The sequence below is a fragment of the Protopterus annectens genome, chromosome 9.part0, assembly GCF_019279795.1.
Source record: "Protopterus annectens isolate FY-2018-M chromosome 9.part0, PAN1.0, whole genome shotgun sequence".
In the NCBI taxonomy this organism is placed as follows: domain Eukaryota; kingdom Metazoa; phylum Chordata; order Ceratodontiformes; family Protopteridae; genus Protopterus; species Protopterus annectens.
In genome coordinates this window covers 459,395,256-459,407,957 of record NC_056743.1, presented here as the reverse complement: position 1 = coordinate 459,407,957, position 12,702 = coordinate 459,395,256, and the positions used below count along the sequence as shown (strand labels likewise).

The following is a 12,702-nucleotide window of genomic DNA, read 5'->3' as shown; positions in this document are numbered from 1 at the left end:
TCATATTTAGTGTTTAGAGGCCGAGTGGTCTACCAAGCATCTAGTGAAAACAATGCTTTTAAATGTAAGTAAAACGATAAAAATCGAGGACATGTGGCAATAACAAACTTGGTTTCATTTTTTTCCGTGTCTGAGGAAACAGCGCATTCTCTTTTGAATCTTGTTTTTCAGCACCTGACAGTTCAGAAAAAGCCCGAGTCAAAAAGTGCTACTTAGAAGCCCTCCACCGATCGCAGATGCTGAAGGAAATGCGAGAATCTTTCGTTACAGGTGAAGGAAATGCAAATCGTGAGGGTATGAGAGGCAGTGCCATAGCCACGCAGCCCCTATTTGTTTATCTGTTAAAGGAGGAGTCCTAGCATGAGATACAGCCTGCTGAACTGTAAACTGGAACCTGACCTAGCCTGTTGCATTGTAACTGCAACCCGACCCTGAACTATGAGCTGCCTTAAATCGTGAGAGGAAGCCAAGCAGATTACGCAACCTTTGCCCAACTACTACTACACTTTTCAGGATGAAGATGCTGCTTACAGCCAGCAGCTCACTCGGGTTACAGACTTTAAAGGTTCCAGCTAGCTTTCGAGGCTGATTCCATCAGTACAACAAGCTGGCACGAGGAATTAGTACAGAACAACGAGACGGAACGCGGCACAGCGTGTGCAGCTCCACGAGCTAAACTCTGACAGCTGCAGCCTACACACGCGCTGCCACGCTCTCCATGTAAGTGACCCGATCCAACTGACGGGATTCAGGACCCGGAGACAGCCGCAGAATGACGGACGTGCTGCTGATAACAGCCAATGTGGGATCGCTCTTCGAAAATGTGAGTACTACACACACCCGCGGGTGGAAAATGGGAGGGATCTGGGCATGTTGTTTATAGAGGAATGGACAGTTGCTGTGAGCTCACTCTCCTAGTGTTACTGATTGTGGCAACTTGGTGTGAAAACTGCGTAGGATGCAGTACAGCGCTGTCAGCTGAGTACAGGACCGCTTTCAAACCAATGTGAAAAATTATAACCTAGCCTTAGACTGTGATGCTGCAGATGTCTGCGGTGCATGCATGTTTTATTATGGGTTTAGCATTGTGTTGTAGCATAGTAACCGAATGGGACTAGTTTCACAGGTCAGAGTTGTATTTCAGTGCCATTGCATAGGGGTCCAACGGCTGGGAGGCGGTTTGTGTGTTTTGAACTGATAGTTACGCGTGAAACCTTGCAGCTGACAATTCCACAAGAAGGGTTGTACCTACTACTATATGTGTGCTGCCTGTAAAACATGACGTGAGACCTGCTTCCGACTGATAGGCATAAACTAACCAGTGATTTCAAGACGGAGTGACGCGGATCTCTTAGCGTAATAATTCCATTTCGTTACTCGATTGTTGTTTTTGACAGCGGGTTGTTGGATGTCACGTATTTGCTCAGATGGCAAGATTGTTTACGTGAACTTTAAAAGTGTAACATTTCAGAAAAAGAGAATTACATTTGCACTGTTTAAATCTCATGTAATGCCCTGTATCGCACTTGATTTTCAGGAAGGTATCTGGCTGCTCGTAGATGATGTATAACAATGTCAGATTAGAACGCGTAAGCGTGTTTTTTTTAGTCGGTGACATTATTCTGGAGCTGCATTTTTCTGAAATAGCATAACAGTATAATACACAGTTTCGGAAGAATAAACTTAAGGTGGTATTCATAAACATGGCATGCAGTTGCTTGGGCTGCTGCCCAGTAAGACTATGTAAGATGCCCTACCCAAGTTCAGTTTATTCCTGGGAACACAGTGGAGTTAATGACAGGTACAGCTGCACACCTGGATTCCTGCAGGTTTATAGTTGGTATGTAAATGGGTATCAGTATCTTCTGCAGTTCACAAACACGTAAATGTGGACTCGAGTAAGAAAAATAGACTAAAGGAGCGCAACATTTTAGCACTCCACCACTAGGGAATGGTGATTGTTCAGCCTAACACAGCATGAGATGTTAGTAGCTCATCCTAGGTTGTGCAATACTATACTAATGAGAGGTCCACAGTAGTCATGGCAGCTGGGGCTAGAACTTTTATGAAGTGATGCCTGCCGAGATGGCAGATGTCCGCAGGGATAGTCTTTGCTGTTCTAGTTACAGTGGCAAGTAAGTTAGTAGTGGGCCATGGAGCAAGAGGCATGATGTGTGTGTATGTTCATGTGTGCATATGAATGACATTGAATGAGTGTGCTAGTGAGACAGTGTGCCAATGTTTGTGATTCTGTGGTGGTCCACTATGAATAATCGCATCTCGTATGTTTGACTTGTGATTATTTGACCCAAAAAGATTTAAAACTTGGGGGGGTGTCACTAGCCAAAGTAGGAATGCTCCAGAGTTTGCAAAACACTAAATAAATATTGCTGTGGGCAAGTCATAGAAGCAAGCTCAAAAATATGTACGTTTATCAACCCTGAGATCGCATAGATATGGACAGAGGGGGACAAAGTGAAGATAATACAACACTCTGTCACTCTTTTCCAAGTCTGGACAACACACCAGGATGCCATCAATCTTTTAGTCTGATGATATTCTGAGCATTAGTCCTCAAAGCAACTACAAATAGTAGGACTCCCAAGTCTGTGAATGAGTGATAGTGTTTCATTATGTCATTGTGTCTGCATGAGTTCACATCTGTTTGTCTACTTGTGTGTGTGTGTGTGTGTGTGTGTGTGTGTGTGTGTAGAGCAGTGGTAGTAAGGGAGTACTGGGACACCTGTGTGTGTGTGTGTGTGTGTGTGTGTGTGTGTGTGTATGTGTGTGTGTGTAGAGCAGTGGTAGTAAGGGAGTACTGGGACACCTGTGTGTGTGTGTGTGTGTGTGTGTGTGTGTAGCAGTGGCAGTGTGGTAGTACTGGGGCACCTGTGTGTGTGTGTGTGTGTGAGAGCAAAGAAAAATGGTCAGTACAAACATTGGACATGTGCCTTCAAATATGATTTATCAAATCTTGTTTACCTCATTTGTTTAATAGGCAAAACCTAAATCATACAATATCACTGGGGTATAAATTCCTAGATTTTCTTTCCTCGTTGAGGTCACTGATGAGGCGCCAGTCTATCAGAATTTAAAATCTAAAAAAAAAAAATGGGGACTTGCAAGATGGCTGCACATAACTTCAGTTCTCCCAGTGTGAAAAAAGAAAATGAGATAGGGGTGAGTAATTCTGCCAGTTTTAGGAAAATTTAGTTACTGGCTAGTAAGTATGCTGCCAGGATGCCAGCAAAGAAAAAACTTAGATTGCTTGAAAGAAAAGGCAAAGAGAAAACACTCACTGGGAAGAATCCTGCAGCTGTTCAGCAAAAAGCAGTTCATGCTCCAGCGTTCCTACAAAAGATGTCTTCTAGTAATGTGCTCAACGCTAACTAAAATAAATTAAACATTGAAGGAATATATCAACTCAGATAACAAAAAGCTGGAGTAGTCGTTGTTCAGCTATACAAATGAACTGATAAAACTGCAAAAATGAGAAGTTGAAATGAAAAGGCTGGCAGAGTATGACACTACTCAAGAAGAGCTGTTTCAAAAAATAGTAGAGTCAGAGGGCAGAGCACACTGAGAAAACTTGAGATTTTCAAATGTACCAGAGCAACTGGAATGGACTGAGTGTACTAATTTATGAAAGCACAAGTAGTCAATTGGACTGGTATTCCACCGCAGGATTTGTTAATTGATTGAGAAAGTAGCCAAGATGTAATCTTACCAGCAGAAAGAGTTGATCCTGACAAAACTATGGTAGAAGGGCAAAGTGTTAAAAATTGGAGACTGTTGAGTGATTGTGTAAAATGATTATTCACTGTATCCCAGGCAGAAGAGAAGCAAATTTATTCTGGGAATCAGGGAATATTTAGAGGTAGGTGTGAGATTCAAGTATCCAGCTGTCTTCAGAATATTATTTCCTGATGAATCAGTCATTTTTGATGCAGGACAGGCTAAGGACAAAATACAAAAGTTTGTCCAACAAAAAGCGAGCCATCAAACAGAAGGGGACTCTGTTTTTCATTCTTATGATAGTAAAGCTGATAGAGAGATGTTGCCATTGAAACATTTTCCAATGTTCCAAAGGAAAATTCTTGAGAGACAGGAAAAAAAAACAGCAGAAGTTGACGAGAAGAATCAGGAGTGCCTTGGATTGACCCAGAGTCAGAGATTGCAAGATGGAGAATAACAGAAAGAAGACCAGCGATGCTGAAATTACTGAATAAATGTGAGACTATAAAACATCAATTCACATTTGTGAAGTATGCCTTTACAAGAAAAAGTGGCTGAGAAAGACTGGACTTTTGTTGACTTTGTTAAATGTGTGGGGGACTGAAAAGCATATACCACACTTTGTTATTAATGGTTGGAAGGACACTAAAAGGAAAAGAAAGACAAAGTGAAAGATATTAACTGTAAGCAAAACAATTTTTATTCGTAACATTTGTATAAACATTTCATGATATAAATTGCTTGTTATATATTTAAGTATTTTTAAAGATTGTTGTACTTGTTAATGTAACAAGTACTTTTTTCTTTCTTTAGTTTTATGAAATGCAGGCATTGCAATGTAAAAAGAGAAACAAGGCTGGACAAAGGCATGTTTAAGTTACTATGCTGCAATCTTGGGCTGTTGGAGTAGGAGATGGAGTATAAAAATGCATTGATTATAATATATGTAGAGTTGATATGCATACTCTTACGTTTTGCCCAGGTGAATTACTGTAGTAATGCCCTTAGCTTACTCTAATAACAAATTTATTTTGTGTAAATATGTGGGCTTTAAAAATAAGAGAATACTGTCAATGTAATGGAAAGATTTCCTTTAGCAAACAAATATTCAGTGTGAGTTGACAAGTCTGCAGTTGTACATTCTGTATTTCTGTTTCCATGGAGATAATCTGACTACAGGTGCAGACAGTATATCTAGAGTACTGGACATTGTTTGCTGAGGGAATCATAAAATTAAAAGATACAAGGGTAAGCAGCTTAGTAAAAATAAAGTTTGAAATTATTGGAAGGGAGTAAGTTCATAGCTAATTAGCTAATTACTAGGCTAGCTTTCTTAGGCCATTCTAAGCGTAGTTTTGTCCTCTCAAAAGTGAAAATCACACACTGTACCTTGTGTCTGTAAGTCAGGCTCCTTAACTATTATACCATCTGCCAATCAGCTGCCAATCTTTAGAACATTTATCTCAGGACTTTCCCCTATTCATAATTGATTACTAGACTATCTACCCTGGGGCCTTTTTAAGCATAGCCATGCTTGCCAAGTGTGAGAATCATATCAAACCCTGTATCATCTGTCTGTAAGGTAAACACTTTAACTATAATGTCAAAGCAGCTTTCCTGTTAACTAAATACTTCAATTCATTTACTAGAACAATGTATAATTTAAGGCTAAAAGTTAATGGTTTCTGAAAGCATACTAATGTTTTTCACATCTGGGAGGGGATTAAAGATAAGCCAAGAACAGACACCAATTAGTGTAAGTCAGAATATAGGTTGTAACATGAGTCTTAATATGGCTAACCTTAATTTTAGGTTAGGTAATGCCTGAGGGTTCAACAGTCGATTTGGGATAATTATTCCTATCAAGAGGGTTAAATTTCTTATGAGTTTTCAGTAAAACAAAAATTCTTGTAAAATGTGACATAAGTTCAAATGGAGATGACAAGAAACAACTGTATAAAAGATCAACCTGCCAGAGATTAATGGGAGAGTGTAATGCAAAAGCTGGAAATAGACATTAAAAACTGTCATATATAATAGGCAAAAATAGCTTCTTATCATAATGGCTACACTATCCACGCTAGTTTGGAAAGTGAATGGCATCACAGGTATAGACAAAAAGGTTGTTGTTGTTCCTTCGGCTTTTCCCGGTTAGGGATGGCCACAGTGGAACTCCGGTCCGCTAATGATTGGCAGTAGATTTTCATGGTGCCGAGGTGCCAGCTCAACGCCCAACCTTCAACGAAGGCACTCCCATTCACGCATGTCGTTTGAACGCCACACGACCGCTGGGAGGACATGCAGACTTCACACAGAAGGCGCTCCAGCCAAGAATCGAACGGGAAAACCTCTTGCTGTGAGGTGACAACGCTACTAAGAGCATTGAATTATATTAAGAAATGCAGAGTGCAAATAATGCTAAAGGACACATATTTGGAAAGAAGTGAGCATGTGAATTTGATAAAGAAAAGATTTCAGGATGGATATTCAGCACAGAATATCAGGGACAAAGAAAATAGTGGGCATTATGCTGATTGCTAGATGAGCTCTAATAGTGATAGAAGAGAAAAAGGATAATAATGATAGATGTGTGTTAGTAAGGGGCTACTTTCAATGGAGGAGGCTTACTCTGGCATTTATATATATTTCACCTAAAACTGCTATTTTGGAGCTTAATTTTTTTGGGGGGGGATAATTAGCTTTCAGTAGGGAATATTACTTAGAGGTGGAGACTGGAACATGATTTGCAACAGCGACGAGGCATCTTGGGGACTTAGAAGGGAAAATATAGAAAAGAGGGTAGATTTCTGAATAAATTTATGAAAATATTTGGTTAGAAGATGTAAATTCAGTAGTAGGATCTGGAAAATAATTTACATATTATTCTCCAAAGTACAATACTGGGCCTAGACTAAACAGAAATTTTATTTCACAGGAAAATGTGCATTTAATTGAAAGCTTCAATGCACATCCAGTAACCATTTCAGATCATGTGCCAATAACAACTAAGATAAAAATGCAGGGTAATGAAGTAAAAATAAGACACTAGCACTTTCCCTCCTACGTGTTAAAAAGAGAGGAAGATAAGGAGTGGGAGTGGAAATTATTTGAGAGTTAATACAGACGATAGAAATTTCTTCAGAAGGTATAGCAGGCAGGTGCAAGGGGGTGCACTTGCACCCCCCTGGAATCCACTGACAAGTTAATCTTTTAATTTAAAAAAAAGTTTTTTTTTTTAGGGCGGTCTTCTTTAAGAAGTCCAGTCGCACTGACATCATCGCGCGCAGTTTGCGAGCTGTAACTAAAATGGACAGTTTAGAGGATGCTGTGACATCATCGCGCGGGAACTGAAACGGACGGTTTAGAGGACTTTACTGAAGATGGGACCCTTGCAAGTGAGCAGGAACGGAAGATGGGACGCTTTAGTGGAGCAGAAACTGAAACGGGTGGCTTTAGTAAGGTAGAGGTGTGTGTGTGTGTGTGTGTGTGTGTGTGTGTGTGTGTGTGTGTGTGTGTGTGTGTGTGTGTGTGTGTAAAATGCCCTAGGAGTTACATGGTGGTTGGTAGAGAATAAGGCTTGAACCCTGTACCTCGGGCCCAAGTAGCAAGAGCCTGAATTCCCTACCCACCACCATTTGTAAAAATGTTGCAGGTTTTTCCCTCATACTTTTTTCTGTTCCTCATAAAATCTGTAGTTTCTGTATTTGTGTCCTTGTTGCCTGACAGCTACATTTTCTCTCGTTTGATTCTTGGCTGTCTGGAGTGTTTCTCCCTGGGTCTCTGCTAAAAAATTAGCTTATTTTCCAAGTCAGGCTTTCCTGGTTAACAAATGTTAAAAAAAAATGGGCACTCATTTCAATATCAGACTTCATATTCTTCAGAAAGTGCATGGTAACAAAAGCTTTTACTCTAGCAATTTTCTAAGTGTACAAGATGGATATTTGAAATGTATCCCTGTCTTTGGGACTGTATTCCCCCCATTATTGGCTTCATCCAGGTTTTGTGCTAAGGTTGAGAGCTACGGTAAGAACTGAATTCACTGAATATGATTGGGGGCTATATTCCCCCATTACTGGCTTTGTCCGGGTGTTTTTTGCTAAGAGGTTGAGAGCTATGGTGAGAACTGAATTCACTGAATGTTTGGGGGCTGTATTCACCCATTATTGGCTTTGTTCAGGTATTTTGTGCTAAGAGGTTAACAGCTGTGCTATGGTGAGAACTGAATTCACTAAATGGTAGCCATTTAAGTTTCAGTCTTCCTCTTTCACAAAACAGCTGATTTGGTGTAGTGGTATGTTGCTCTGACTGTTTTGCACAGGGTCCCCTGGGTTCAAGACGTGGCAGTGAAATGTATGGTGGTAACGCAGCATTTTATTCTAGCAACTTTCCAACATTATACAAGCAATGTTTAAAATGTGTCCCTGGTTTTTGGCCTTTTGTCCCCCCCAATAAATTTTGTCTTTTTCCAGATTTCTTGTGCTGCATTCAGATATACAACTGAGTGTCGAGTAGATTTTACAAGCTGAGAGCTGCAGGGGAGCAAAATTATGTTTAGTCTGCTTGCATTGTACAACAGATAGTGTACTTGCTTTTGATGCTGAAGGCTGTGGGTTCTACTCCCACAGTAGGTAGATGCATTGCTGATACTGTACTGTGTTGTAAAGGGGGTGAATGCTGCAGTCCTTTTGGTAAAGATACCTAGTAACTATGAACCTGTTATCAGTTTGCTATCCAGTCCCTATTGCAGTATTACTAGCTTATCATTTTTTTATTGCATGCAACAAAGGCAATTTATTCTTCAAGGGTAACAGGCACTTTATTTGTAGATTAAACAATGACATATAAAGTTGTTTGCTAGCAGCAACCTCTTTATTAGTTACAAATTTCATGTGGATTTTACTACTTCAGAGATTGTGCATATTTTTTACTGATACTGGTGGACTATAGAAGGTTGAGTAGACTTTTTATGATGGAAATGTTCTGAATTGGGCAGTTTTGTCATTGGTGTATGCATTTTGTTTCATTGTTTACTGGAAAAATGTTCAAAACAATAAATTTAAAATGCCCTCTAACAACTGTACTGTATTGTACAAGGAATATAATGTAATACAGTCAGGAAGGTGTATCAAAGAGCATGTGTATGTTATGTTCGAGGGGCCTATGATTTTGAAGACAGCCCAGAGTTAATATTTATCTGCCACCGGCAAATGTGGGTTTCAATGCTGTTTCAATGCATGTGAGTTTCAAGGGCAGAGAAGTTTTAATGTTTGTCTATTTTCATTGTGAGACTGCATTGCTTTGTTTAACAGATATGTATTAGGGTTTGTGCTGTAAAATGCAAAACTTTCAAATGAAATCCTAAATCATCACAGAAGTAAAGCAGTATGCACATTACAGTGTTTATGGTAAATGGGGCAAAATAACCAAGGAATGGGACATTGGAATGGCTGCAGGGGGAGGCTCCATTCGACCATGATTTTGCGAGGGGAGGGGGGGTAGCAATCTCAGACAGCCCTGATTGAACTATACCTCTCAGTTGTCCATATCTTTGCAGAATGAATAGATATTTGCTTCTTATTTTTGGTTTGTTCCTCATAAAATTTGTGGTTTTCTAGCAAATCATTTAGGAATGAAGTCACTAAATGACACATTGAGTTTCAGACGTCATAACCTTTAGAAAAATGCATGCTAATGCAAGACTGTCTTAAGTTTATACAAGAGCAATTTTTAGTAGTGTTTGTATGTTCCCCCAATATATTTGGCCTTGTCCAGATTTCCTGCATTAAGAGGTTGAGAGGTACGTGCAAATCACTTTGTAGATTAGGAATATCCAAACCTCTCAATTGTCCCCAATTTTGGCTCAAAATGTTGCTCTCCCCTAATAATCCCTCCTCCAAAATGGCAATTTTGGAAGAAAATGTGGAGGGTTTACAATTTATATATAACTGTAATGATCAGAGTTATAGATTACTTTTATTTCAGAAATGCATGTCGATGCTCTTATTTTGTTAGCTGCTCAAGTTAACGATGTTAATACTAAAAAGGTGTCCCTTTTTTGACAGGTATTTTTGCATCACATTTTGGTCCGTTTTTCATAAACTTGTGGTTTTCTGGCAAATTAGTGGCAAGTCATTAAAGACTGAAGTTTAGAAAATAATGGCAAACATTTGAGTTTCAGATTTTATACCCTTCAGAAAATTCGTACTAATGCAATATGTACTACTGTTCTATTATCTAAGTTAATAAGAGCAATATTTAAAAATTGGCCTTATTTTTGGGCCTGTGTCCCACTTCTAGTTCTATGTATGGCTTTGTCCAGATTTCTTGCTCTGAAGTTGAGAGGTATGAGTGTCAGAGCCATCACTGTCAGCCAGAGACATTTCAAATTATGACATACTTATTGCACCCCACCCCCCATTGTAGTGGCTCTGGATGTGTCCAAGGAAGGCAAGGAGCAGTTATGCAGTGTAAGTGTGCAGAGTATTCCCCCATCCAAGGTAGATCACAAATACGACCGTGGCTTTTCATCTGTCCTTGATTTTGCAGAATGTTCTGGTTTTCTATCAGAGTTTTATACTGTTGATTTATGCTTCTTATTATTCAGGAACTGCATGCTGTCACAGTGCCCTGTTGCTCTGTTTAAGTAGCCATGGTTTAATGAACATCAGGTAAGCTTGTCGGAGATTGTAAGATGCAAGTAAGCTTTAGTAAGCATATTGTTAAAGAATTACCAGCATTGAAAGCCTTTTCGTTGTTGCCATGCAGAGAATATTTACATAACTAGATAATGTATAAGCCTTGGGTATTGAAATGCATATGACAGTATTTGTAATAAAAGGACATGATTACAGTATTTTCAGAAGCTCATTACATTTTATTGGAGACCAGTGTCTTATAGCAGTGTCGGTGTGTTAGTACACTTAGTTGGGTGGCTTTAATGGTATATGGTAAATAAGCATTGCTACCTTACTTAAAAGCCAAGCCCTGCAACAACTAGGTAAGCTCCACACTGAATTCAAAACACAATAGCTCTGGTGAGTAAATGTACTCTGTAGTAATCAAAAAAGGCAAATGTTTGAAATAACTACAGCTTATGTGCAAACACAATAGGTAGTGATGAAACAGTGCTCTGCAAAAAATGCTTTAATGCTCCACATTGCTGAGCTGCAGATCACAGTTATTATCACTGGCTACCAGGATTTCACCCACTTCAGATCAAGCACGGTGCCGTTCAGTGCAACCTTCCCAGAACTAATTCGTCTGACCAGAATTATTTGGGGTGTGTGTGTGTGTGTATAAGAGGGAGGTAGCATACCCCTCAGCTGTCCAGGTTTTTGCAGAATGTTCAGATTTTTGCCCCATATTCCTCCTAAAAAGGATTGAAGTTGCTAAATAATGAGACATTTCAGTTTTAGATGTCATATCATTTAGAAAAATGCATACTAAGACAAATCCTGTTACTCTTGCAATTTTCTAAGTTTATGAGAGCCATATTTATAATCTGCCCCTATTTATTTTAGGCTTTGTCCAGATTTCTTGTACTAAGGTTGAGGCCTTGAGAGGTGTGGTATGTTTGTGTGAGAGAGAGAGAGAGAGAGACAGTGAAATGCCCAAGTTAGAGTTAGCAGGTGGAATTTATTTTCAAGGAACTGTGAGTTTTAAGGGAAGCGAAGTTTACTGCTGCTCATGCCAAGTCTATTTACAATGTGCAACTGTTTTGTTTAGCAAATGGTATCTCTATTGTGGTATAAAGTTTTAAAGCTATGTTAGTAGCACCACAAGTAGAATACTTGCATCTTAATGTAGAGGCTTGAGGTTCTATTCCTACAGCGTGTACATTTGTATGCTGCAGTCCTCAGGATGTCCTCCTTTGGATGAGATGCCTAATAACTATGAACCTGTTTTTCAGCTTGTCATCCATTTTCTATTGCAATATACTAGCTTACCATTTTTTTAATTTAACATAGGCAATTTATTCTTTGACGGCAGCAGGCACTGAATTTGTAGATGAAACACTGAAATATACAGTTTTCTAGCAACAACATCTTCATTAGTTTCATATATCTTTAATGTGGAATTATTCAGATTACTTTTACTTCGGCAGAGACACTCAAACAAGTGTTGCTGTATAATACAAGGGATATAATTCAGTTATATATTATAATTAATACAATCAGGTAAATCAAAACTTTTGCATGGCCCTAACAGTGTGCAAGGAGCCTATTGCTTGAAAACAGTTCAAAGGTAAATAACCTGCCACTGGCCAGATGCATTTTCTTTGAATGTGGGTTTCAATGCTGTTTCACTGAATGTGAGTTTCAAAAGTAGAGAAGCTTTAATGCCAAGTCTGTTTTCATTGTAAGACTATTGCTTTGTTTAGGTTTAGTAAATCTCTCAGTGTTTGGGCTATAATGTTTGAAATAAACGTTGTAAATTAAATCCAACTGCCTGTAATCATTGTAGAACTAAAGCATAAAACAGTATGCACACAGAGATTTGAACAGTGTCTATGGCAAATGGGGAGAAATAGCCAAGTAATGGGGCACTGGAATGGCTGTGTGGGTGGGGCTTGGGGTGGGTGGACTTGGGCGGGGAGAGCTATGTGGGTGGGGCTCTGGGTTTGCACCCCTCTGCAAAAAATCCTGCGGGCTCCCTTGACACCTGGATTCCTGCAGGTTTATAGTTGGTATGCAAATGGGTATCAGTATCTTCTACAGTTCACAAACACATAAATGTGGACTCGAGTAAGAAAAATAGACTAAAGGAGCACAACAGCAAGCCACAAGCTGCAAACACAACAGTTTAGCACTCCACCACTAGGGAATGGTGATTGTTCAGCCTAACACAGCATGAGATGTTAGTAGCTCATCCTAGGTTGTGCAATACTATACTAATGAGAGGTCCACAGTAGTCATGGCAGCTGGGGCTAGAACTTTTATGAAGTGATGCCTGCCGAGATGGCAGATG

General features: G+C 39.5%; 1 protein-coding gene across 2 annotated transcripts in view; it reads left to right on the top strand.

Moving 5' to 3' along the window:
• The first annotated feature begins 225 nt into the window (after positions 1 to 225).
• LOC122811267 (inositol polyphosphate-5-phosphatase A-like) overlaps positions 226 to 12,702 on the top strand; it is a 1,048,439-nt gene continuing 1,035,962 nt past the window's right edge. The window contains exon 1 of one of the 2 annotated variants that reach the window (XM_044082997.1): positions 226 to 823. In XM_044082997.1, the coding sequence (XP_043938932.1) occupies positions 773 to 823 (51 nt within the window). In that variant the 5' untranslated portion in view covers positions 226 to 772. The remainder of the gene's footprint in view (positions 824 to 12,702) is intronic. The other variant, XM_044082996.1, reaches the window with a different exon arrangement.